Raw genomic sequence first — 26,954 nt, 5'->3', positions numbered from 1 at the left:
AGTTGCTGATCAGCACACATCTGACCTGCTTTTCTCTGCAGCAGGATCTGCCATGGACTAGGTGAGGGCACACCTTAGGCAAAGTATAAAACAATAAATTCCCTTTGTGATTCTCTGCTCAGGGTCCTTGTGTCTCTGCTCAGGTGGCAAACCACTGACTGAGGAGGCAAAGTCAGTTTTCTCCCTGGCCTATATCAGCTGCAGAGACATGAGTGTGCCTGACAGCCTTTCACAGGATCAACAAGGGGTGAGTTTTGACGATGCCTCACATATACAAAGAGCAACATGGAGACAGACTTTCTTACACAGCCTGGAGTGATTGGACAAAGGGTATGAGTTTAACACAAAAAGAAGGTAGATGCAAAAAAGATTGAAGGAAGAAATTGTTGAAAATTAGGGTGATGGTAAAGATGGTCCTGAGAAATTGTATCTGCTCCAAACCTGAAAAGAGATAGGGCAGGGCTTGAGCAGCCTGATCAACTTGCACATATCTAATCATAGCAGGAGGGCTGGACTAGATGGCCTTTAAATTTCTCTTCCAACCCAATCTTTTCTGTGGCTTAAACCTCTCTGTATTTCTGTACATTGATGAGGGAGCATCTCCCCCCTCCCTAGCCCCAGGTTTCCTCTTCTCCACGGAAAACACTCCCAGCTCTCAGCCCTTCCTCATGCAACGGGTCCTCCAGTGCCGTTATCATCTTCACAGCCTTTCAGTGCCCTCTCTCCAGTAAATCCAACTCCCTCTTCTAGGACGAGTCAAGATGTGCCCCCAGTGCTCAAGGGTGGCCTCAGCTGTGCGGAGGAGAGAGGAGCCTTCAGCTCCCTCAGCTGCTGGCAGCGTTTTGCCAAAGGCAGCCCCGGTTCCCAGTGAGCTTCTGTGCTACGAGGGCGAATTTGTGGGCGCGTTGGCCACGGAGCTCTCGGCTCGCTTTGGCAGAAGCGCTCTCCAAGCGCGCAGCGCTGCTCTGCGAACGCGGCCCGGCCGCGGCCGGCGCTGCTCCCGCCCGGCGGGGCCGGGCCCGGGGCCCGGGGCGGGGGTGTCGGGGCGGGCAGAGGCGCCGGCGCTGCCCCGGCGAGGCGGGGCCGGGCGGGAGCGGCCCGAGCGCGGCTCCGCTCGGCTCCTGTGCGGCTGCCGCGGAGCCGGGGCCCGCAGCGATGGCGGCCGCGCTGGGGCCGTGGCTGCTGCCCTTGGCCTTGGCCTTGTGGCCGCCAGGTGAGAGCCGGGCGGGGAGGGCAGCGAGCCCGGGCCGGGCAACGAGGGACAGCCACAGGGACAGGCGGGAGCAGGAGCACGAGCAGCGCCAGGGACGAGGGCAGAGAGCGGCCAAAGGACAGGAGCAGCGGCAGGGCAGGGAACACGGCCAAAGGCCGGGCCACAGCCACACACAGGGGCTGTGGGCCGGGGCTGGCGGCTGTGGCTGTGCCGGCCCGGGGGCACCGGGACACCGGGACAGCGCCCTCGGGCCGTGCTCGCTCCCTGCCCGATTGCTGCGCTCTCCCTCCGCAGGGCTCTGGGCACAGCCGAGGCTGCAGGAGGCCGGCGGAGGGCTGCGAGCGCCCGGGGACTCCGTCACCCTCTCCTGCCGAGGATCCGGCTTCACATTTAGGAATTCTGGAATTTGGTGGTACCGTCAAGTACCCGGAGGCAGCCTGGAGTGGTTGTCCTTTATCAGCTCCCCCTCGGGCACTACAGAGAAGTACGGGGCAGCAGTGAACGGTCGGGCCAAGATTTCCCGGGACAATTCCCGGTCCGAAGCTCATGTCTCTTTGCGGTCCCTGCAAGTTCAGGACTCTGCCCGCTACTTCTGTGCTGTCCCACGGCGACAGCGAATGCAGATGAGCTTTAACACAAACCTTCCAGGGTCTGGCAGAGGTTGCAGGGAAGGTGAAAGTTGCCAGGGGCAGGGAGCCAATTGGTCTCAAGGCTGTTTCCAAGAAGTCAGGTGCCATCACTGTGCCCCACAGGCATTCCTGGCCTTTACCGCACACTGCAGGGATTCTGATTTATTGCAAATTTGATTAACAGTAGAACTGTGAGCAATTATAAAATGCCTTGCTATCACTTTATCCCTGTTTGCTCCCAGGCCCATCCTCAAAGCTGCATTCCTGAATTCTCTGCCTATTCTCTCTAAAAATAGGGACAACGGGAAATCAGGTGTGGGATCATTTCTTAAAAGTTAATCACTGGCCTTTATCTCTACTGCTTCTTTTTCCCTTCCTCCCTCAGTCTGCACTCAAATGGCACCACCGTGGTTCCTTCACAAGCACTGCTGTCCTTCAGAATCGACCCTCTCCCACCCCGATTCTCCACAGGCTCCACTTCCCCAGTATCATGGCCAAACAGTTTGTGAATATCTCCAATCATGGAGATTCCACAAGGTGCCTGCAGATTCCTGGGTTGCCTTTGCTGCTTGGGCAGGGGTCTGGGAGGGCAGTGACAGGAGGAGGCAGCTGGAGAAGTGTCATCACTGGGGAGTGAGTTGGCTGCTGGGCCAGAGTGCAGAGCAGGGTGAGGAGCACTTTGGCTTAGGGGTGCCCTGGCCAAGCCAAGCTGAGATCCTGGGGTGTCCCATGTGGGAGCAGCAGCTCAGCAGAGCCAGGCCAGGGGACCAGGGGAAGGGCAAGCTGACAGCCTCCTTGGTCAGCTCCCAAGTGCCATCAGCAGCGTGCAAGACTTCTTGAGAGAAAGGCCAGGGCTGGCCCCTCAGAGACACGTCACATTTTGCCCACCACAACGTTTCCTCCAAACAAACAGTATGTTTTTTACCACCATGCAGAATGAGGGACACTCAGGAAGGCACCAACAGCTTCAAGTTCTGCTCCTCCTGCCCCACCTCTCCCCGTCTCTGGTGTCACAGACTGAGGGAGGGACCAGCAGGGACTGGGCCTGAGTGCAGGGACAGAGGCCCAGGCAGGGCAGGGCTGGGCAGAGCTGTTGTGCAGGCAGAGAGAAGGTGGAGAGAGGCCAGACGGAGCGGGCCTGGCCATGTGGAGTGCCCTGTGCGTGGGCTTCTTGCCCATTGTCGGTAAGTGAAGGGAAGGGCTGATGCCCCAGGGGCTGAGCGTGGCCCTGGGCTCTGCACGGCTCTGGGGAGCTGTGCTGAGCGCTTGCAGCCGCCTCTGGTCCCCGGCTCGAGCTGCCCAGCCGTGCCTGTGGAGCACGGTGAGAGCAGCCCTGCTCCTCTTCTGGCCAGGAGCTCGTCACCTCCATCCAAGCTGCTTCCTCTGCAGCCTGGGCACACGCAGGGCACCTCCCTGCTGCACTCAGCTCTTGGGGCCCAGCGCTTTGGCCTGGCACTGGACACTGCTCCTGGGGCACTGCGGCCCCTGTGGCACAGCCCAGCTGGGGGATGGCAGCACAGGGACCCAGCCCCATTGCCTGTGACAGGCCTTTGTCCTTCCTGTGCTCATCTAGAGCACTTGCAGCGGCAGGAGAGTGGGTTCCTCGCCATCCTGTGCTGGCAAGGACAAAGGGATTTATTCCCCCATGGTGCAAATCCTTCCTGCTACTTTGGGGAAAATCAGAAAAAAGCTTCGTATCTGACACTGAAAAGGAGGGAGGGAAATGTGGTGTCTCCTTCCTTGTGAGCTTTGATAGCTGCTGTCAGCTCTGCCCGTCTGTGTCAGCTGGCTGCAAAGAGGAGCATTTTATCCTCCCACTGGTCCAGTGCCATTCCAAAGCCCCACCAGCATTGCCCCGACCTTTGCTGAGTCTTGGAGTGACTGTGGCTCCTTCTTGCTCTCTGCAGCTGTCACTGGCCAGATGGCCTTGGAGCAGCATCCCAGGGAACTGATGGTGCAAGAGGGAGATGCAGTCACATTCCAGTGCTCCATGAAGGGAGATGATATGAACAGCTACTACATGTACTGGTACCATCAGGGCCCACAAGGCTCTCTCAAATTTATTTGCCATGAGGGTGATTTCTATGGAGAGGATTTCCAAGATCGCTTTAAGGAATCAATTGACAGATCCAAGAACATATTCGTACTGCAGATCCTGGCAGCAAAGCAAGGGGATGCAGCAATGTATTACTGTGGGGCAGAATCACCCTGGAGCAGCTCTGTAGCAGAATAGATCAAGAACTGACAGATGGGGAAAACGGATCTCTCAGCATTTCTTTCTTGCAGCTGCTCTCCATGGCTCTTGTCAGGAAACAGCAGGTGCAGGAAACAACCCTCTTGGGCTTGGTGGCACTAAAAGTGGCATTGGAAGGGAAAAAAGCCTTCTAGTAGAGACTAAAAAGCCACTGAAGCAGGGGTGGCAGAAGGGCTGGTACCATTTATGGTGCAGGAGGATCTGTTCTGGGATCTGCAGAGGCTGTTTGTGGAAATGCAGGTTTTGAGCACGTTGGCTGGCCTCCTTTCCAGTCTGGCCTCATTTTTCCTCTGTGCTTTGCCTGGCCTCCCTTGTACCTTGTACTTTCCTCTGGTACAGTCAGCATAGCTTTGGGAAGTGGAAATTGTGCTTAGCCACTTTTAGAGCCTTCAACAGTGAGACAAATGGTCCTGATGGGTGAGGAGATAGTGGATGTTGTGCGTTCTTCATTCAGTTCTGCTTTCAGCACTGACTTTCTGGACAAAGCCTTTCATTATGGACTAGAGAAGGGCTCTGTGACAAAGGTTATGCCTCATCTCCATAACTGCACAACACTCCCTCTGCATGACTACCCTTGGTTTTCAATGAGCCAGTGTCTTCCCAGGGACTCTCAGGAGGAGAAGCCCCAGCTCTTGTGTGTGGCAAAGCTGAACACCTCCTCATCTGTGTTGTCCATTGGGAGCAGCAGTGGTGTGTGCAACCCCTCTGGCCCTCCACCTAAAGCTGACCTCAATAAAGGCATTAAAAAAGACTGGTCTCCTTACCCGTTCTTTTCAGTCTGGACAGAGAATCACTTCCATAACTGATGGATTTTCTCTTTAACTAAAAACCAAGCTATGTTAAACCACGACACCCAGCCTCGTTTGTCCATGCAGCCTCCTGCCATGTTGACCTGACTCCTTGCTCACTGGGGAGGAATCCTCTTCAGCTCAGCACTGCTGAGGCTGGGGACTACTGTGTCCCCTGCTGGGCTCCCAAGCCTGGGAGGGCCATGGACAGAGGGGAACAAATGCAATGAAGGGCCATGAAGACAAGGAGGAAAGCAGCTGGCATATAAGGAGAGAGTGGGAGATCTGTGTGCCCAGTACAGACAAGAAATTGCTGGCAGGGAAATTTGTCACATGAATCCCTTGCAGTCCTCCAGCACTGGCCTTTGGTTTCTGCAAGGGAGGAAGAGCAAGCTTCTACTCATCATTTCCCAGCTGAATTTCCTCCCATCTGCTCTGCCCAGAATTGCAGCCTACATCAACAAGCCGTGGCCAGCAAAAGACTTGTCAAGCTGTAGGAAGCAGCCAATAGATGGGTCAAATGAGAATGCTTCTTCTTCCCCTTCTTGCCAAGGCTATGTCTTTAGCTAAATTATAAAAAAGGAACTTCTCTTGGTAATTCTGCTCTAAGCATCCTCCTGTGGCAAGGAACTTACAGACACTGCAAAGGAAGTTTTCTCCTCTGCCTGAGGGAAATATCTCCTGCAGGGATGGAAATGCATCTGTGAGTGAGTCTTTCACAGGATCACACAAAGGGTGAAATTGAAAAATGCTTCCTTTAAACAAAGAAAGCTTTAAAAATGATGGGGAAAGGCTTTTTACTAGAGGCTGCTTTGATGGGACAAGGGGTAACAGTTGTAAACAAAAAGACGATCGGTTCCGACAAGATACACGGGGGAATCACCGCACCCGCCCTGCCCGGCCGGGAGCCACCAGCGCCCCTGCCGGCCGTGCCCGGAACTGCAGCCAAGGGGAAAGCGCCTGCGGCCGAGACAAGGCTGGCCCTGGTGTCTGGTTCTGTTTGGTGCTGCTGCCCGGGTGTTGTTTGTTTGAGTTGTTATACAGACCAGTAAAGAACTGTTACTGCTTTTCCCATCTCTTTGCCTGAAAGCCCCTTAATTTCAAAGCTATAAGAATTCAGAGGAAAGGGGGTCACATTCTCCATTCCAAGGGAGGTTCCTGCAATCCTTGGCAGACATCTATCTTTCAAACTAGGACAGCCACCACCACAGAACAGGCGGCAGATGGAGGAGCCACAAACTCACAAAGATTACATTTATTTCCATGACCTTGCTTACTTGGGGGAATGCCTGAGCAACAGCCAGGCAGAGGCAAAGGAGACACTGGCATCTAAACTGGGTCCATCCTAGAGAATTCCTGGATGCATTTAACCCTGGGTTGTCAAGGGTAATTCTGAGCTGGAAGATCATGTGAGCAATTTATGATCCTTCTGACTCTTCTGCTCTTAATCCATTCCTCCCAACACCCCCAGAGCCAGCCTGCTACATTCCAGGACTTCCATCACACTACCGCTAGTACCCAAAAGAAGAGAAGGAGGGGAAATAGACTGCACTGCAAGAAATGCTTTGAAATAACATGGGAAGAACTGATTATTTTTCCTGCTTTCTATGCAGCTTAACTCTCTGACTTTTCAGGGCTGCCATGTAATCCCAAATTTCTCACTTACATATCAACATTTCTGATATTATTTTAGGTCCTTCCTTGAAAGCCATATGGTGTTTCTTAATACGTTGGGTCTTAAACCACGGAGGAAGTCATGTGACTGCCTGTATAATCCAAAATTCTGTGTAGTGGAACAGAGACAGTTTTTGCTATGAAATATATCACTGTGTTTGGGTGAATGGGGTATCACAATGATATAAACAGCAGAGGGACCTGTACAAAAAGAGAAAGAGGGAAAAAAGGTGAGATATTTTGGGAGAAAAAGGAGATGGGTGACTGTAATGATAAAGAAGAAAAAGATAGAACATTCTTTCTATATTGCCTTTTACCCTGGATGCATAAAAGAGCTCATGGGGGTTCTAAAAGGTGGAAGAAAAGGAGAAGTTTAAAATTCTATACTCAATCAAGCTATTTGAAATCACTGAACTATTCCATTAACTTTCTTTCCTTTTCCAGTTTTGGAACTAAATGTACCTCTGGATCTCCTCATAAACTTGCACCCATGGATAATTAGGACTAATGGCTTTTCATTGCCCGTTTTTACAAAACTTTTGAATACCATGTGGAAAGAGTGGGTTATTGGAATAAGTCTTAGCAGTGTGGGATAGATAAGCTTCTATTTGGACCAGGGACGACACTCACAGTTGTACCAAGTAAGTGGCATTCCTTTATTTCTCAAATTTCATTTAAAATTGAGGTGGGGGTGAAAATGGAATTTAAAGATTTAGATTCAATGAAAGAATTTTCAGCTGCAATAATCCCTTGAGTGCACTTGCTCTCCAGCCAGGCTTTCAAGCCAAATCCTCAGCTTGCATCTGCTCAGGAAGGTTTCCCAGGAACAACTGGGCTGACTCTGCATAGCACCATTATTCCATGATCCCCAAACACCAGCAGGGCTCTGCTTAGCACGTGATAACTTCTTCCCAGCTTGGGCAGCATCTGACTCAAATTTACTGTCAAGTGCCCAATTCTCCAGTGGACTTCCACTGACTGGCTTGGGGCAGGAATGCTGAGCTCAGGGAAGAGCTCACACTGCTGAGGAGTTCTGAGACACATCTGTAACTGCCTGGTTTGAGAAGTTCTGCTTGGATGCCAGCACCACACTGACAGTGTCCCCAGGTAAGTAACTGCACTGGCCTGGGGACACAGGAGGAGGAAGGAGGTTAAATGGCCTTGGGCTTAAATTCTCACAAGTGCCTCATATGCAAGAGCTGCTGGAATGAAAGACAATTGGCTCCCAGGTTGTGTGGGATCTGGAAAGACCAGTGTGGGGAGTAGGGATTATAAGAAGCCTTAGTTATTCCTATCTTTATCTGGAATTCCATGATGTACAAAAGAGGCACATGTCAATATGTTTTTTTATGGGAATGAGAATGTTGGGGTGGCAGTGGGGTTTTTGAAGTCGATCTGTGTTATCCTAAAGGTTCAGAGGCATCCCTCACAAATTGTTGCTGTGCTTTCAATGTTCAGCATGTCTTCAAAATTCTGCAAGAATGTTGCATGTTATTTTACATCCCTAAAACCTCCAGCTCTCCTTCCAGAAGGGCATGGCACTGCCTTGGGTGCTGCCTAATATCTGTCCATGTCTGTAGGATATGTTTCATGGGAATAAATATTTATTTGGGAACAATCTCGGTGCACTTCCCATTCCAAAGGGACAAAGGAATGCAAGGATATCATTCTGAAGAAAGACCTCTTCTTTAAATGCTGTTTGATGGTTTTCTTTTCCTAGCTAAAGACAGGATATTTTCAGAGCTGCACAGAGACTCTGGGATTCTGTTGGACAGTAAAAGATACTGAGCCTGAAGTATCCAAGTCCCTTTTGAATTTGCTGAAATACTAAGTTGAAGCCAAAATTTCCAGGATGTGAGAAACGTTTCCCTTTTGGTTCTGAATTCCTTTGGGAAATACTGATATGCATTTTAAGTGTGTAGTTCTGCCTGTTTGGTCAGGACATGACCCATGAAATTCTGGCAGAGCACGATTTGGCTTTCACCGCAGCTCCTCAGCAGTGGCATGGGGCTGATGGGGAAACGATGTAAAATCAGAGCCCCTTGATCTAATTTCCATCAGTACCCTAGGCTGAACAAAATGTTAGACCTGAGGGATCTCTTGACCTGACTGCCAGGCAATCACCACACCAAAATGGAAAGCCTAATGCACCTTCTTTATCTCAGGGGACCCCTCAGGATGCTCCTTTCAAGCTAGACATGTAAAATCTTTGTGGATGTGTCCGACAGCCTCTCATGAGCTGAGCCCTTTCTGACAAGGAAGGCTGCTGAATGATTCCTTTCAGTTCCATGTTTTTACTCTAATTCAAATTGTTAATCTGAGTTAAGTGCTGACATTGCTTTTTGATATCACGCTTAATATTCCACATACGACCTGACCTACAGGCAAATGTCTTTTGTTTAAAAAACAAATCATGGTATCACAATGATTTGTTTGCTACTATATACTATTGAGAGCAATAGTTTTCTTGTAAGAGAGATGGGTGAGAGTTTAAGCAATCTTGTTTCTTTACTTGCACCTCTAATGGCAAGGAATAATGACATAAAAGACAGTAAATGAGTATGAGTAAATGAATACAAATTAGTCACAGCCATAGTACTTAAGAGTTTTCAGTCAGGCAGCACTTGGGTAAGCTTGCAGTAAAATCAGTCCTGTCCAAAGCACGCTTTTCTTTACAGACACTCCAAAAACTTCTCTCCCTCAAGTCATTGTGATGAAATCAAGGAAACTGAAAGAAGGTGGCAGCACTGGGAAAGCAGCTTGTTTGGCAAGGAACTTCCTTACAAAGAACATCAGCTTGGAGATGCCTGCTACAGAGGTCATATATGAACAGAGCACATCTATTTTGACATCAGAGGGGCTGTACAATGCAATTAAGGTGGTCAACGTGACACAAGACACAGAGGTGACCTGCACAGCCAAATTTGCCAACAGCACAATAACATCACAGCCAGGTACAGTTTGGTGGCACAACTGTCACTTATTTCTGGAGACAGTGACCCATGGGGGTTTTGTGTCCTCCTTTGTGACAGCATTGCCCTGGGCAGGCAGCAGAAATGAGAAAGCCATTTGGTATCTCAGCAGGGAGAGCTGAAAGATGTTTCAAAGCATCTGGAAAAAATTCCTTCAACTATTTAATTATGTGGAGATGCAATTTTTTTGGAGAATAAGGAAGACACACTCTATTTTTTTAAAATGTGAATTTCCTTATGACAAAATATTTCACCCTGTACCTAATATTTACCGTGTAGTAGAAGCTGGAACAGCCTTTCCAATATCAAGAAAAAATTAAAACATGGGGTGTGTTGTGAGAATTTTTAACTAAATAAATAAACGAAATATTTTGAGGTATTGTTTTTTTAGGCTTGAAGGTCATTCAGAAAATAATACCAAAACAATGCAGGAATTCTACTGTTTCCTGCAATTGCATGGAGGAATTTTCACCTGAAATTAATGTTGGAATGAATCCTGACCAGCTGAGGACCAGTCTCCTCTTTCCCCTGGTTCCTACTGCAAATGCCACAGGAACAAATTTTTAATGCTTTATAAAACATGGATATAGATTAAAATGCCTTTTCCTTATCAAGCTACAGAAGAGGAGGATGAAGAAGCAGTAACAGAGGCCAGTAAGAGGGTCTGCAACAGCACAGACACCTCTGCACAAGGTGAGTTACCCAAACACGTTGTGCAGTTACATCACTCTGTGGGGGATAAAGGCATGGAAATGTCTTTTCTCCAGGGCAGAGGAGTCACAACACAACATGTTCAGCAGACACAAGCTGCTGTTCCAAGGTTGCTCCTGCAGTTACACACAAGCCCCAGGAAGCAAAAAGCAATGGACACTGAGCCTGGGCTCCCCTGTTCTTGCCAAGTTCTTTATCGTCTGTTCCTTTGCTGCTCTTCCTTTCTCTGTCACCTGGGGTTTTTCCAATTTCTGCCACGATCACAACATCAAAGGCTAGACCATGATCTCTCTCCTCTTTTCTGGTCACTGAGCAGATCCTGAAGGGCAGAGAGTGAACATGCTGTCCATGGCTGTGTTGGGTTTGCGAGTCCTGCTGGCAAAGAGCATCGCTTTCAATGCCCTCATGAGTATCAAGTTGTTTCTTTTCTGAGGTAAGGAGCACACAGCCATCAAACAATGGTTCATAGGCCCAGTTTCATTAAATGTACTTTAAACCTCCCTCTGCTCTTCCAGTCATGGAAAATGAAGGCAAGAGGAACCCGAAGAAGAGCAGGAAAGAACGTGAACCAGCAGCACAAGGGGGTTGAACAAGCAGGGGCAGAGCAGCTGACAGAGACCAGCCAGGACACGAGGCAGCACCTTCCCCTCAAGACATTGAATCCTCTTCACTCCTGCCTGGCCAGCTGATTTACACTGAAGAGTTTTAAGTGCTTTTGCTGTTTCCTCTCCTCTGAGAACAGAGGAGGGTGAATTTATCCTCATCCTCCTGCTTAGCAGATCTCCCCACTCTTCTGGCATTTGTACACAAGTGTCCAACCTGCATCAATAGTTTTGAAAACTCCAGTGCTGACTCTAGACCTGTGGCCTTTCAAAAGCCCCTTTGCCAGGCATGTTGTGTTACTGCCTCTAGAACTGGAGTATTACTGCTGAGAGAATTCAAGCCCTGGAGCTGCCATTTCTGGCTCTGGGTTTTAGACAGATTTAATAACATCAAGTGTGTATTGCAGATGAGAAGAACTGTGTAGGATCTCAAGTGATTTAATTCAAGTAGAAAATGTTCATTTCTTTATGAAGCCTCTATTTCTTCTGCCAAATGTATCTCATGTGCACTTCAGGTTCCTGTAGTAGTGATGAAAATAAAGTTGTGCCAGGCCAAAATGCTGTGGGGTTTCTGTGCTTTTTCTTCCAAAGCAGGATGGGGACAGCTGAAATTCAACTCACCTGAAGCCCACTGGGATTAGAAAAACAGCTTTGATAATGTAGATTTCCTGTTGGCTGATTTTGTCTTTTCCAGACTCTGCAGGGAAGTGTCTCTGGCACATTCAAGAGCCTCAGTGAGGAGAGTCCTTGCTGAAGGCATGAGGGAGGACAATGCTCACATCAGCAGAGAAGAAACCCTGCTGTTGTTTTGCACTTTCTGATAGGGGGAAGGGGCCACCAGGCAATAACATCGGGTGGTTTGATGCAGTGATAGTTTCCATAGCAACTTGGTTCTTACCTTCCAGAGCCCAGCACACACCTTCCCCAGCTCATGGCCCTCTCACAAGCACCAGGCAGGATGCTGTGGTCACCATTGCTGACTCAGTTCCACCAGGCAGCACCAACCCTCCCCTGCTTTTGAAAAAACAACTTAACCACATCCTGAAGGGCAAAAAAGCCTTTCCTCCCCCTGCCTGAGATCCTGCTGGCTTCAACAGAGCCTCTGCAGAGGACATAGCAAGGTGAGCTGCATTAAGCTGGGTCAGGTCAGACCCTCAGGCCCTGCAGACACCCAGAGAAGACCCTCAGCCCTTGCAAAAGTGGCTGTACAATGTGGAAAATGTGGAATTTCCATGGCAAATCCAAATCCAGTAAAATGCTCATTTAGTGCATTCCACCACCATAATATAAATTGTGGGGAGCCATTCACCAGTGTTTTTTTTATCCTGATCTTTCAATGACACCCAGAACCTTTTTGTCAAGCACTCCACACCTTTTCCCAATCTCTCAGGCAGATTTCTATTTTCAGAATACTCCCTTAGCCTAAACCGCTGGAATCAGATTGACAGGAAGGAAAGGTCAGTGATTAATTGCTGTTATAATCCCTTAGTTATAAAGTCTTGGTAAAGTCTGAGACTAGGATTGGATCCATGCACACCTCCTCTGTGAAGGAGTTTAGAAAGCAGGGGAGTCATTTCTGTAGCTCTTGACTCCCTGGGAGGGACATCCTTTTACAGCTCTACCCCTTTCTTGCCCTCCATCTCTGCACCAATCTTTCCAAATTAATTCCAGTTCAATGTTCCTGTTTCTGATGCATCCATGTAATAAAGCTGCAGGGTGAGTGTTGCTGTTGGACTGTGCCACCCTTTGGCAAATTTGTATGAATCCTGCTCTTGCTGACTCCTCTGACAGAGAGAATTTCATTGACCTAAAGCCCTCATTTCATGACAGGGTCCCAGGTTGCCCCCACTAAGCAGCAGCTTTTCACTTTGCATTGGCAATGCAGAACCTGCAGCTTAAGAAAACAGGAGAATTGGATTGTTTCCAGAAGAAACCCCACAACTGGGAGCTTTTGTTCAGTCCAACAGTAAGATTGTGTTAGTGTGGTTAATTCCACATAAGGGGACAGAATCTGCAGCTCTCCCAGCTGACATAAGATGAGGACAGTTTGGTAGAGAAACTGTTCTCCACATTATAAAGACCCTCTGTTAAATGATGCATCTTTGCATGTACAATTATCCTGAAATCTGAATAAACAATATTGTCCTGTAAGGGATCCCATGATACCAAAATAATGCAGGATGATTTTAAGCAGAACTCTTTGGTACAATGTATTTTATCAGTACTATCTCTATTGTCCTACAGATTATTTTGTGTCCCTATTTGATTGTGCTCTGATAGCCTTTGAAAATCTCTAGGGGTTGAGCCACTGTCCCTGGAGATATTCAAAAGCCACCTGGAGATGGTCCTTGGCAAACAGCTCCAGACAATCCTGCTGGAGCAGGGAGACCCAATCACCTGCAGAGGTCCCTTCTGACCTCACTTGTTCTGTATTTCCATGACACCTTTCTCATACTGCTGGACATTATAAGAAGTTTAAAATTGCTTTATATAACTTTAGTCAGGGGTTTTGTTCACATTTTGCCCAGGGAGAAAGGAAGTGAAGTTTCTTTTCAAAGGAGTGTTTCAGCACTCCAGGCCTGAGCTTAACATCTCAGCAGACTGGGAGCAGCACAGAAGACACACAAAAGATAACAACCATAAACGAACATCAACTCCAAACATCACCCCTGGCATGGTCAGAGACACCAGGTCTGGGAAAAGATCAATAAATGAATGAAGAGTGAGAACTGAAATAACATCAAGGGTGAAGGGATCAATAGGAAACCAAACCCTACAAACTGTGGAACCTGGGACCAATAACCACTGAACCAATGAATTTCTCTGGGTTTTGACTGTATAAGTACAAGAAAAATCCAGTGAAAACCTTGTGTGATGGAAGGATTTTCTCTGCACAACCTGATCAATGAGTGGACGAAATTATTTCTGTAGCACATCCTGGCCAGAACAACATCCTGGCCAAAAGAAAGTAATGCCTTGATTCTCTAACACTAAAAAATGCTGTTGGAGAGATTTTGTTTTTCCTGTAGTTTCAGGGACAAGATCATCCACAATGTGAACTTCAATAAAACTTTTTAAGTAGTTTGAGGAGAATTTTCATTTCTAGCACATTTATTTTTCCTCCCCCTTGGTGAGTCTCACTCATAGAGTGTGGTGTCTGACATCTGTCCTGCTGAGCAAGTCAGAATGGTGAGAGCTCTCTCCTGTGGACGAGAACATTAAAAGCATCTTGAAAGAATAAACCTCTCCCCAAGAGGTTATGTGGGGAAGCGTCATGAAGAACTCCAAGAGAATGGTTAATATTGAATAGCTTTTTGTACAACTAAATCCTTCTGTTTTCTTACACAGCATTAAAAATACTCCATAATAATCCTTTCCTGCATCAGCTGGGCATAACCTGACCTATCTGTTTGGTGTCCCAAAATACTAAACAGCTCTGGACAAAATTAGATCTAAAGTAAAAAGAAACTCATTAGGAGTATGGGTATTTACCTGACTGTAAGGCAAGTTGCCTTTCTCACCCTTATATTTCAGTCAGCAGATATGGTCTGAACTGAAGGATTCAGAACCTGATCTTCCCCTGCAAAACTATTCAGGACTGGGGAGTGCACTGCAGTGCTCCTGGGAATGTCTGCCTTTCCAAAGCACAGCTTTGAAAATAGATACCAACTCTATGATTTCTGTAGGGAGAGCCTTGGTTTATTCCTGACTACACCAAAGCCTCCCATCATCAGGACACTTCATCTTTTGTGACCTCTACTGAAACATAACCTGCAAGCAGACAGAGTAGAGACACCCCAGCCTTCATTACTGGGCATCTCTAACAGGCATTTTGCACATACAGTTCTATTTTAATGACAAATAGAGTCTCTGGCCACGATGTTCCACCTGCTTGGGTGCACTGCTAGATCATCCTTGGGAGAATATCTTTCTCTAACACTTGACAGGAATCACCCCCAGAGGCTGAGAGTTTCTGTCCCAATGCCCTTGTCAATGCCCACAGCCCTGCACAAAATCATCATGAGGAGCACATACAGGAACATACACAGGGTCAGCTGCCACAGCCACAGCTACAGCCCAAGCAGCATTGGCACCGGTGGCTAATACAAGTAATACTTGGATCAGATTTGTTTCCAACCCACTCTGGGCAGATCTGTTCTTCTCTCCACCCTTCATGCCACACACTGGATGCCAAATAAGGCTGCTGTGGTTCAGGAATGGTATTTCCCAATTCAGTGTTCCCACTGACCCAGTCCAAACCAAGCCCGAGGCTCTTTCACAGGATCACAGAAAGTGTGAATATGGGGAGGGCTTAAAGGAAAGATGGGGAGCACACAGGGTGAGAGACACCCAGGAAAGCACCAACAGCTTCAAGTTCTGCTCCTCCTGCCCCACCTCTCCCTGTCTCTGGTGTCACAGACTGAGGGAGGGAGCAGCAGGGACTGGGCCTGAGTGCAGGGACAGAGGCCCAGGCAGGGCAGGGCTGGGCAGAGCTGTTGTGCAGGCAGAGAGAAGGTGGAGAGAGGCCAGACGGAGCGGGCCTGGCCATGTGGAGTGCCCTGTGCATGGGCTTCTTGCCCATTGTCGGTAAGTGAAGGGAAGGGCTGATGCCCCAGGGGCTGAGCGTGGCCCTGGGCTCTGCACGGCTCTGGGGAGCTGTGCTGGGCGCTTGCAGCCGCCTCTGGTCCCCGGCTCGAGCTGCCCAGCCGTGCCTGTGGAGCATGGTGAGAGCAGCCCTGCTCCTCTTCTGGCCAGGAGCTCGTCACCTCCATCCAAGCTGCCTCCTCTGCAGCCTGGGCACACGCAGGGCACCTCCCTGCTGCACTCAGCTCTTGGGGCCCAGCGCTTTGGCCTGGCACTGGACACTGCTCCTGGGGCACTGCAGCCCCTGTGGCACAGCCCAGCTGGGGGATGGCAGCACAGGGACCCAGCCCCATTGCCCGTGACAGGCCTTTGTCCTTCCTGTGCTCATCTAGAGCACTTGCAGGGGCAGGAGAGTGGGTTCCTCGCCATCCTGTCCTGGCAAGGACAAAGGGATTTATTCCCCCATGGTGCAAATCCTTCCTGCTACTTTGGGGAAAATAAGAAAAAAACTTCCTGTCTGACACTGAAAAGGAGGGAGGGAAATGTGGTGTCTCCTTCCTTGTGAGCTTTCATAGCTGCTGTCAGCTCTGCCCGTCTGTGTCAGCTGGCTGCAAAGAGGAGCATTTTATCCTCCCACTGGTCCAGTGCCATTCCAAAGCCCCACCAGCATTGCCCTGACCTTTGCTGAATCTTGGAGTGACTGTGGCTTGTTCTTGCTCCCTGCAGCTGTCACTGGCCAGATGGCCTTGGAGCAGCACCCCAGGAAACTGACTGTGCAAGAGGGAGATGCAGTCACATTCCAGTGCTCCATGAAGGGAGAGGATATGAACAGCTACTACATGTACTGGTACCGTCAGGGCCCACAAGGCTCTCTCAAATTTATTTGCCATGAGGATGATTTCTATGGAGAAGATTTCCAAGATCGCTTTAAGGGATTATTTGACAGTTCCAATAACATATTGACACTGCAGATCCTGGCAGCAAAGCAAGGGGATGCAGCAATGTATTACTGTGGGGCAGAATCACCCTGGAGCAGCTCTGTAGCAGAATAGATCAAGAACTGACAGATGGGGAAAACGGATCTCTCAGCATTTCTTTCTTGCAGCTCCTCCCCAGGGCTCTTGTCAGGAAACAGCAGGTGCAGGAAACAACCCTCTTGGGCTTGGTGGCACTAAAAGTGGCATTGGAAGGGAAAAAAGCCTTCCAGTAGAGACTAAAAAAACCACTGGAGGGAGCGGTGGCAGAAGGGCTGGTACCATTTATGGTGCAGGAGGATCCGTTCTGGGATCTGCAGAGGCTGTTTGTGGAAATGCAGGTTTTGAGCACGTTGGCTGGCCTCCTTTCCAGTCTGGCCTCATTTTTCCTCTGTGCTTTGCCTGGCCTCCCTTGTACCTTGTACTTTTATGGATGCTAACTCTGAAATAGAGAGCATGGTGCCTGTGGAAATTGCCTATGTGGAAAGGCCACATAGCTTTCTCAGTCTTGCCTGGGAAAGTGGCCTGGGAATTCATAAGGAGGAATTAAAACAATCCTCAGAGACAGAAAACAGCCTTGCAGGTGCTGTTTGTCTATTCCTTGTTTTCTTGCAAGAGAAAGTCGAGGGGTGGTGTACCCCACTGACCAGTGATGGTGATGTGTTAGTTTACTAGCCAATAAGAGTTTCTTTTCGGCACTTTTCATGTATTGGTCTATAAAAAAGACCAGAAGCAATAAACTGAGAGAAATTCTCCTGATCAACTCCCAAGAGAGTCTGTGTCGTTCTTCTCGCCGTTCCTAATAGAGTGACATACTTTCCTCCGGTACAGTCAGTATAGCTTTGGGAAGTGGGAATTGTGCTTAGCCACATTTAGAGCCTTCAACAGTGAGTCAAATGGTCCTGATGGGTGAGGAGATAGTGGATGTTGTGTGTTCTTCATTCAGTTCTGCTTTCAGCACTGACTTTCTGGACAAAGCCTTTCATTATGGACTAGAGAAGGGCTCTGTGATAATGATTGTGCAGGGGCATATGTTTCTTGTTCCAACCTCTCCCCTTGACCTCTGGGAAATTGAATTCCCAAAGGCTGATCTGGCTGCTGAAGCCTGAGGTGAATAAAGGATTCAGGACCTCAGCCCTTTCCCATATCATGTGTCACCTGGTCCCCATCCCATTCAGCAGTGGGCCCACATTTTCCCCAGTGTAGTGGGTCTAAGTGCTGGTCAAACGCCAATGCACTCACTGAATTATTGACTCATTCTGTGCTATAAGATGAGGATTAGGAGGTGACCAAGGTTAAAGGAGACTACAAAGAAAAAAGCTGCTCATTCAGTCATCCTCACTGTGGTGGGGGAGAGAAACAAAAGGGTGGAGTGAGGAAAAGTGTGTTTTGATGTGGCAAATGGAAAAATAGAAAATTCTTCACATGCTGAAGGGTTCAATCTGTAGCCTTGGAAAGAGCTTGGATAAATGGAATGATAAAGGTACAAAAACATTAAGTAGAAAAATTATAAACTTAGGTTCCTATAGTTATAAGTAAGAATATGTCCTGAGTAAGTAAGAAATTCTATTAGGTAAAATAGTGTGAGGTTTGAGCTGCAATAATGTGACTTAGAGAGTAGGCAGGGATCTAGAAGCTGTAATAGAGGTGTGTGTATGAGTACGTGACCTATCAGTGTATTGGCTAAGAGAAAAACACAGTGCAGCAAAATTAAGCAAAGGTGAGAGGTTAATAAGTAGAAAAAGGTTTTGTGTCAGCTGTCTATTGGACCAAAATGTTATATATTGCTGTGTGAAGAGGAAATCCATGACTACCTTGAGCTATGGCTGATTTGCTTGAAATCTCACGCCTTTGAGACTGATATCTTATCAGGCTTACTTGAGCAACAAATCATCTCAAATTGCATGGTGATCCCATCCCTCATTTTTCATCTCAACATTTGGACATGAAGAGAGTTGAATAATCAAGACAAAATCAGCACACAGAAACCAAACAATATCAAGAATTAATTCCTATATTCCCATTGGCACACAGGAGCAGCAAAGCTGGCTCCTCTTCTGCTCCCCTTTCCTTATGCCCGTTCTGCCTCTCCAGGAAGAACAGCATCAAGTCTGATGGCCAGGCAGAGCCTTTATGAGAGAGCTTGGGGGCCTGGACCTGTGTCTGCAGCCTCACAGAACAACAACACAGCCTAAGTTCTGACATAAGAACACACACCACAAACACAGAAAAAAACAGAAAACAAGGCCATGCTGAACAGCTCTCCTCATTCTTCCGTGTGTCTTTCATTTTCCCACCCTAAATTTCTTTTGTATCATTTGCAGGTTTCCCTGTTCTTTCCGGTTTTGAAACTTGAAGCCTGAGGAGGACACAGGGTCATCCTCCACACTCCTGTAGCACAGTTTCTTTCTGGAAGTCCTCAGTGAAAAAAGCTGTGAAAAGCAAGAGCTGAAGTGCAATACTCTCCTGCTTAAAAGAAGAAATAGTGCCTGAGATTCAGAGCTCTGTCCTGGGCTGGTTTGTCCTGATCACCCACCTCCAGGCAGCTCTTCCCACCTCAGAATGCTCCATATCAAAAGACTAGATGATTTATCCTTCAATGAAACCTGACACTGAATTCTGTCCAGAAGTGGAATCAGCCATATTTCTGGAGAAATTCCACTCCCTGCATGGAGCCTGGGTTTTGAAGGATGTACTTTCCTGCACCACTGACCACTCGTCTGCACCACCTGCACAGGAGCAGGGTGTACAGATCCAGCACAAGACAAGCTCTCAGGGATTGTGTGAGCAGCAGTTGCTGATCAGCACACATCTGACCTGCTTTTCTCTGCAGCAGGATCTGCCATGGACTAGGTGAGGGCACACCTTAGGCAAAGTATAAAACAATAAATTCCCTTTGTGATTCTCTGCTCAGGGTCCTTGTGTCTCTGCTCAGGTGGCAAACCACTGACTGAGGAGGCAAAGTCAGTTTTCTCCCTGGCCTATATCAGCTGCAGAGACATGAGTGTGCCTGAGAGCCTTTCACAGGATCACACAAGGGGTGAGTTTTGACGATGCCTCACGTATACAAAGAGGACTTCAGAGCAATGTGGGGACAGACTTTCTTACACAGCCTGGAGTGATTGGACAAAGGGTATGAGTTTAACACAAAAAGAAGGTAGATGCAAAAAAGATTGAAGGAAGAAATTGTTGAAAATTAGGGTGATGGTAAAGATGGTCCTGAGAAATTGTATCTGCTCCAAACCTGAAAAGAGATAGGGCAGGGCTTGAGCAGCCTGATCGACTTGCTCATATCTGTAATCATAGCAGGAGGGCTGGACTAGATGGCCTTTAAATTTCTCTTCCAACCCAAACTTTTCTGTGGCTTAAACCTCTCTGTATTTCTGTACATTGAGGAGGGAGCATCTCCCCCTCCCCAGCCCCAGGTTTCCTCTTCTCCACGGAAAACACTCCCAGCTCTCAGCCCTTCCTCATGCAACGGGTCCTCCAGTGCCGTTATCATCTTCACAGCCTTTCAGTGCCCTCTCTCCAGTAAATCCAACTCCCTCTTCTAGGACGAGTCAAGATGTGCCCCCAGTGCTCAAGGGTGGCCTCAGCTGTGCGGAGGAGAGAGGAGCCTTCAGCTCCCTCAGCTGCTGGCAGCGTTTTGCCAAAGGCAGCCCCGGTTCCCAGTGAGCTTCTGTGCTACGAGGGCGAATTTGTGGGCGCGTTGGCCACGGAGCTCTCGGCTCGCTTTGGCAGAAGCGCTCTCCAAGCGCGCAGCGCTGCTCTGCGAACGCGGCCCGGCCGCGGCCGGCGCTGCTCCCGCCCGGCGGGGCCGGGCCCGGGGCCCGGGGCGGGGGTGTCGGGGCGGGCAGAGGCGCCGGCGCTGCCCCGGCGAGGCGGGGCCGGGCGGGAGCGGCCCGAGCGCGGCTCCGCTCGGCTCCTGTGCGGCTGCCGCGGAGCCGGGGCCCGCAGCGATGGCGGCCGCGCTGGGGCCGTGGCTGCTGCCCTTGGCCTTGGCCTTGTGGCCGCCAGGTGAGAGCCGGGCGGGGAGGGCAGCGAGCCCGGGCCGGGCAACGAGGGACAGCCACAGGGACAGGCGGGAGCAGGAGCACGAGCAGCGCCAGGGACGAGGGCAGAGAGCGGCCAAAGGACAGGAGCAGCGGCAGGGCAGGGAACACGGCCAAAGGCCGGGCCACAGCCACACACAGGGGCTGTGGGCCGGGGCTGGCGGCTGTGGCTGTGCCGGCCCGGGGGCACCGGGACACCGGGACAGCGCCCTCGGGCCGTGCTCGCTCCCTGCCCGATTGCTGCGCTCTCCCTCCGCAGGGCTCTGGGCACAGCCGAGGCTGCAGGAGGCCGGCGGAGGGCTGCGAGCGCCCGGGGACTCCGTCACCCTCTCCTGCCGCGGGTCCGGCTTCATCTTTAGGAATTCTGGAATTTGGTGGTACCGTCAGGCACCCGGAGGCAGCCTGGAGTGGGTGTCCGTTATTAGTTTCGATCCGACAATTTTTTTTTTTGACCAGTCCGTGCAGATGCGGGCCAAGATTTCCCGGGACAATTCCCAGTCCACCGTTTATCTGTCCCTGCTGACCCTGCAGCCCCGCGACTCTGCCCGCTACTTCTGCTCTATTCGCACGGGGACAGGAAACCCAGCTGAGCTTTAACAACAACCAGCTCGGGTCTGCCTCAGCACCCGGGAAATTTGGAGATGGTGGATTCCAAAGTGGTTCAGGGCTGTTCCTAAGAAATCGAGGGCCATCCCCACGCACCACAAGTGATCCTGGCCTTTCCTCAAGAGCTCCTTTCCCAACACTGAGGCTTTCCTTCTGAGTCCCAGTTACAATGTTCTATTCTGTAGAGGCGGTTCAAGGTTTTTCTGTCATCCAATCAGCCTGGTGACTGCCTGGCTCCAGTCCCACTCTGCCCTCCTTGGTCCCCTTCTTAAGTGGAACATGCAAAGCACCTGGGCTTTGGCAACACCTTTGCCAGCTTCCTTTGACCCTTTGGGGGCCATCTCCTTGCACCAGTGAGAGCAAAACTGTGATGTAATGGTTCTAATTTTCCTTCAGGTGCATTTTGAGGTGATGAGATCCAAGCAACAAGCTCTGCAGTGTGGTGGCCAGCAGGGAACACTGGGACTCTCCACTGCACTTACAGCTCCAAAGGCTCCTGTATTTCCATGGCCTGGTACCGGCAGTGTCCTGGTGAACCCCTGCAGTACCTGCAGCAGTGCCAGGGCTCTGGAGGCTCCTGCAGACACACAGCCCCTTTTGCCCACAGGAGGTTTTTGTGCCGGGCTGACGAGAGCTCTGGGGCACTGACCATCAGCAGGCTGCAGCTGGGGGACAGTGCACTCTATTCCTGCAGCCTGGAGGGAGCACAGCGAGAGACACTTGGGGTGTGCCTGAGCTACATCAGCTGTGTCCCCTCCTACAAGTTCACGTGGGTCCCAGCCCATGCAAGGGAAGAGGCAGTGAGTGGGCTGTGCCTGAGGTCAGGGAAACGGGGTCTCCTTGGTCCTGGGGGCTTGCAGAGGAGAGTAGGGAGAGGGGAGAAACAAGACTCTTTCAATTGAAAGGAAGCTACAACAACCACCTAGTCCAACTGCCTGAGCATTCCAGGCCTCAAACAAATATAAAGTGTTGCCGCCCATATTGCTTGGTTTTATTAAGTTCAGAGGTGGTTTACCCCAGTTGCTCCCCGGTCATAAAGAATGGTTTGTCCCCAGGTGCCCATCATGGTAAACCCTTCCCATTTTTCCAGATTGTTCCCCATCCATCACCCCAATCCTGCCCCTAAGCCCTGTCAATCTATGTGAACCCCCACCTTTTGTTCCAGTTCTTTCCTTGCCTATCATCCCTTCCTCGACGCCCTATTGATTGTACAGTTGCTTTTCCCCCCCCCGGGTCCCTACCATTGGTCCTGCATATTGTAATCCCCACCCTTAACCCCTCCGTGGCTGTTGTCCCATTGGTCACCATATGAGCCGCCCACGGTCCTTAAAACCTGGCGCATGGGGGTGCCCAGGGTCTCGGCTCAGACCTCTCCCCTGTGATCCCAGCCCCGCACCTGTTGGAATAAACTTGTTCCTGGGAAATAGGGAGAGCCTGAGTACTCTTTCTCCCTTCGTCACAACCTGTGTCGCCCTGCGAGCCACGACGCCAGAGCGCAGAGGAGCTCTGGAGGTTCCAGGTTGAGCCTCGCAGTGCTTGCCTGGTTCCCCGCTCCTGCCGCTGACATCGGCCACAGCTAGCCGAGGCAAAAAGGGGCCGAGCGGGCAGCGACAATAAAGCTTCTTGTTGTAATGCATGGTTGTTGTTTAAGTTCCTTTTACATACTGTCAGGATGGAGGCATTGACCACCTCTCCAGGACACCTGTTCCAATGTCTGACCACTCTCAGCAACGAAACACTTCCTATAAACCACCCTTAACTTCTTCTCATGCAGCTCTGTCCCATTCCTACATCCTATCACTGCATATCCCACTCCATTTCCCCTCCTCACCAAACGATGAAAACGATGAAGCAGCCCCTCAGTTGCTTTTTCTCCAAACGGGGCCTGTGTTCCATGGGCTTGGGTCTCTAGGGAGCCTGGCATATCACAGAACCACAGAATATGTGAGTTGGAAAGGACCCACAAGGATCACTGAGTCCAACTCTGAAGTGCATGACCCATGTACTGGGAGCAAACCAGGAGCAAACCAGTGCCCTTGGCACTATTAACGCCTTGCTCTAAACAGCTGAGCTTATCTCAGAGTGACCACTAACATGCTGGAGCAGCCCCATGTGTCCCAGGACAACCTGCTTCCCCCTGGGCCTGCATCCCAATGCTTCTTTCCCCAGCCTGAAGCCTCCACTTTCAGTGGGCTCCTCTAGCCTCTCCAACTCCTCTTTGCCACCTCTGTCCTGAAGATCTCTTCCACATGGGACTGTATCCAAATACCCAGAAAAAGAGAGGAGGGACTGGATTCAGTCTGTGGAGGGATTGTGTGCAGTGGGCAGTGCTCCCTGGAAGAGTGGTGGCAGTCAGGAAAATGACACTGTCAGGGCTCAGAGCTGTCCCCTCCTGTGGTCTAGGAAGAGCCCTGGGTTCCTGCTGAGGAGGAGGACACAGGGCAGGGAGTGTCCTGGCTCTGCTGAGCAGCCTGGTCCCTGCAGATTCCTGGGTTGCCTTTGCTGCTTGGGCAGGGGTCTGGGAGGGCAGTGACAGGAGGAGGCAGCTGGAGAAGTGTCATCACTGGGGACTGAGTTGGCTGCTGGGCCAGAGTGCAGAGCAGGGTGAGGAGCACTTTGGCTTAGGGGTGCCCTGGCCAAGCCAAGCTGAGATCCTGGGGTGTCCCATGTGGGAGCAGCAGCTCAGCAGAGCCAGGCCAGGGGACCAGGGGAAGGGCAAGCTGACAGCCTCCTTGGTCAGCTCCCAAGTGCCATCAGCAGCAGCGTGCAAGACTTCTTGAGAGAAAGGCCAGGGCTGGCCCCTCAGAGACACGTCACATTTTGCCCACCACAACGTTTCCTCCCAACAAACAGTATGTTTTTTACCACCATGCAGAATGAGAGACACCCAGGAAAGCACCAACAGCTTCAAGTTCTGCTCCTCCTGCCCCACCTCTCCCCGTCTCTGTTGTCACAGACTGAGGGAGGGACCAGCAGGGACTGGGCCTGAGTGCAGGGACAGAGGCCCAGGCAGGGCAGGGCTGGGCAGAGCTGTTGTGCAGGCAGAGAGAAGGTGGAGAGAGGCCAGACGGAGCGGGCCTGGCCATGTGGAGTGCCCTGTGCGTGGGCTTCTTGCCCATTGTCGGTAAGTGAAGGGAAGGGCTGATGCCCCAGGGGCTGAGCGTGGCCCTGGGCTCTGCACGGCTCTGGGGAGCTGTGCTGAGCGCTTGCAGCCACCTCTGGTCCCCGGCTCGAGCTGCCCAGCCGTGCCTGTGGAGCACGGTGAGAGCAGCCCTGCTCCTCTTCTGGCCAGGAGCTCGTCACCTCCATCCAAGCTGCCTCCTCTGCAGCCTGGGCACACGCAGGGCACCTCCCTGCTGCACTCAGCTCTTGGGGCCCAGCGCTTTGGCCTGGCACTGGACACTGCTCCTGGGGCACTGCAGCCCCTGTGGCACAGCCCAGCTGGGGGATGGCAGCACAGGGACCCAGCCCCATTGCCCGTGACCGGCCTTTGTCCTTCCTCTGCTCATCTAGAGCACTTGCAGGGGCAGGAGAGTGGGTTCCTCGCCATCCTGTCCTGGCAAGGACAAAGGGATTTATTCCCCCATGGTGCAAATCCTTCCTGCTACTTTGGGGAAAATCAGAAAAAAACTTCCTGTCTGACACTGAAAAGGAGGGAGGGAAATGTGGTGTCTCCTTCCTTGTGAGCCTTGATAGCTGCTGTCAGCTCTACCCATCTGTGTTAGCTGGCTGCAAAGAGGAGCATTTTATCCTCCCAATTGTCCAGTGCCATTCCAAAGCCCCACCAGCATTGCCCCGACCTTTGCTGAATCTTGGAGTGACTGTGGCTTGTTCTTGCTCTCTGCAGCTGTCACTGGCCAGATGGCCTTGGAGCAGCACCCCAGGGAACTGATGGTGCAAGAGGGAGATGCAGTCACATTCCAGTGCTCCATGAAGGGAGATGAGATGTACCGCTACTTCATGTACTGGTACCGTCAGGGCCCACAAGGCTCTCTCAAATTTATTTACCGTGACGGTGATTTGTATGGAGAGGATTTCCAAGATCGCTTTAAGGGATCAACTGACAAATCCAAGAACATATTCATACTGCAGATCCTGGCAGCAAAGCAAGGGGATGCAGCAATGTATTACTGTGGGGCAGAATCACCCTGGAGCAGCTCTGTAGCAGAATAGATCAAAAACTTACAGATGGGGAAAACGGATCTCTCAGCATTTCTTTCTTGCAGCTCCTCCCCAGGGCTCTTGTCAGGAAACAGCAGGTGCAGGAAACAACCCTCTTGGGCTTGGTGGCACTAAAAGTGGCATTGGAAGGGAAAAAAGCCCTCCAGTAGAGACTAAAAAGCCACTGGAGGGAGGGGTGGCTGAAGGGCTGGTACCATTTATGGTGCAGGAGGATCTGTTCTGGGATCTGCAGAGGCTGTTTGTGGAAATGCAGGTTTTGAGTACGTTGGCTGGCCTCCTTTCCAGTCTGGCTTCATTTTTCCTCTTTCTTCATTTTCCAGGCTTTGCCTGGCCTCCCTTGTACCTTGTACTTTCCTCTGGTACAGTCAGCATAGCTTTGGGAAGTGGGAATTGTGCTTAGCCACTTTTAGAGCCTTCAACAGTGAGTCAAATGGTCCTGATGGGTGAGGAGATAGTGGATGTTGTGCGTTCTTCATTCAGTTCTGCTTTCAGCACTGACTTTCTGGACAAAGCCTTTCATTATGGACTAGAGAAGGGCTCTGTGACAAAGGTTATGCCTCATCTCCATAACTGCACAACACTCCCTATGCATGACTACCCTAGGTTTTCAATGAGCCAGTGTCTTCCCAGGGACTCTCAGGAGGAGAAGCCCCAGCTCTTGTGTGTGGCAAAGCTGAACACCTCCTCATCTGTGTTGTCCATTGGGAGCAGGAGTGGTGTGTGCAACCCCTCTGGCCCTCCACCTAAAGCTGACCTCAATAAAGGCATTAAAAAAGACTGGTCTCCTTACCCGTTCTTTTCAGTCCGGACAGAGAATCACTTCCGTAACTGATGGATTTTCTCTTTAACTAAAAACCAAGCTATGTTAAACCACGACACCCAGCCTCGTTTGTCCATGCAGCCTCCTGCCATGTTGACCTGACTCCTTGCTCACTGGGGAGGAATCCTCTTCAGCTCAGCACTGCTGAGGCTGGGGACTACTGTGTCCCCTGCTGGGCTCCCAAGCCTGGGAGGGCCATGGACAGAGGGGAACAAATGCAATGAAGGCCCATGAAGACAAGGAGGAAAGCAGCTGGCATATAAGGAGAGAGTGGGAGATCAGTGTGCAAGAAGTACAGACAAGAAATTGCTGGCAGGGAAATTTGTCACATGAACCCCTTGCAGTCCTCCAGCACTGGCCTTTGGTTTCTGCAAGGGAGAAAGAGCGAGCTTTTACTCATCATTTCCCAGCTGAATTTCCTCCCATCTGCTCTGCCCAGAATTGCAGCCTACATCAACAAGCCGTGGCCAGCAAAAGACTTGTCAAGCTCTAGGAAGCAGCCAATGGATGGGTCAAATGAGAATGTTTCTTCTTCCCCTTCTTGCCAAGGCTATGTCTTTAGCTAAATTATAAAAAAGGAACTTCTCTTGGTAATTCTGCTCTAAGCATCCTCCTGTGGCAAGGAACTTACACACACTGCAAAGGAAGTTTTCTCCTCTGCCTGAGGGAAATATCTCCTGCAGGGATGGAAATGCATCTGTGAGTGAGTCTTTCACAGGATCACACAAAGGGTGAAATTGAAAAATGCTTCCTTTAAACAAAGAAAGCTTTAAAAATGATGGGGGAAGACTTTTTACTAGAGGCTGCTTTGATGGGACAAGGGGTAACAGTTGTAAACAAAAAGACGATCGGTTCCGACAAGATACACGGGGGAATCACCGCACCCGCCCTGC

The 26,954-nt window shown here is 50.4% G+C and overlaps 3 protein-coding genes across 3 annotated transcripts in view; 2 read left to right on the top strand and 1 right to left on the bottom strand.

The window, feature by feature from the left end:
- The window catches only part of LOC131588716 (M1-specific T cell receptor alpha chain-like), a 221,624-nt gene that overhangs the window by 58,070 nt on the left and 136,600 nt on the right, over window positions 1-26,954 (top strand). The gene's annotated exons all lie outside the window — the stretch shown is intronic.
- LOC131588814 (feather keratin Cos2-2-like) overlaps window positions 1-26,954 on the bottom strand; it is a 155,797-nt gene that overhangs the window by 53,860 nt on the left and 74,983 nt on the right. The window lies entirely within an intron of this gene.
- Window positions 1,066-11,389, top strand: LOC131588816 (Ig heavy chain Mem5-like). Its single transcript, XM_058857811.1, has 8 exons — window positions 1,066-1,213; window positions 1,508-1,820; window positions 2,452-2,461; window positions 7,145-7,199; window positions 9,237-9,512; window positions 10,146-10,223; window positions 10,558-10,674; window positions 10,757-11,389. Exons 1-7 carry the CDS (start codon window positions 1,156-1,158, stop codon window positions 10,671-10,673), a joined length of 906 nt encoding a protein of 301 aa, XP_058713794.1. The 5' UTR covers window positions 1,066-1,155; the 3' UTR covers window position 10,674; window positions 10,757-11,389.

Source organism: Poecile atricapillus, chromosome 27 (assembly GCF_030490865.1).
Source record: "Poecile atricapillus isolate bPoeAtr1 chromosome 27, bPoeAtr1.hap1, whole genome shotgun sequence".
In the NCBI taxonomy this organism is placed as follows: Eukaryota; Metazoa; Chordata; class Aves; order Passeriformes; family Paridae; genus Poecile; species Poecile atricapillus.
The sequence above is the reverse complement of the archived record's forward strand: the minus strand, read 5'-3'. Positions and strand labels throughout refer to the sequence as shown.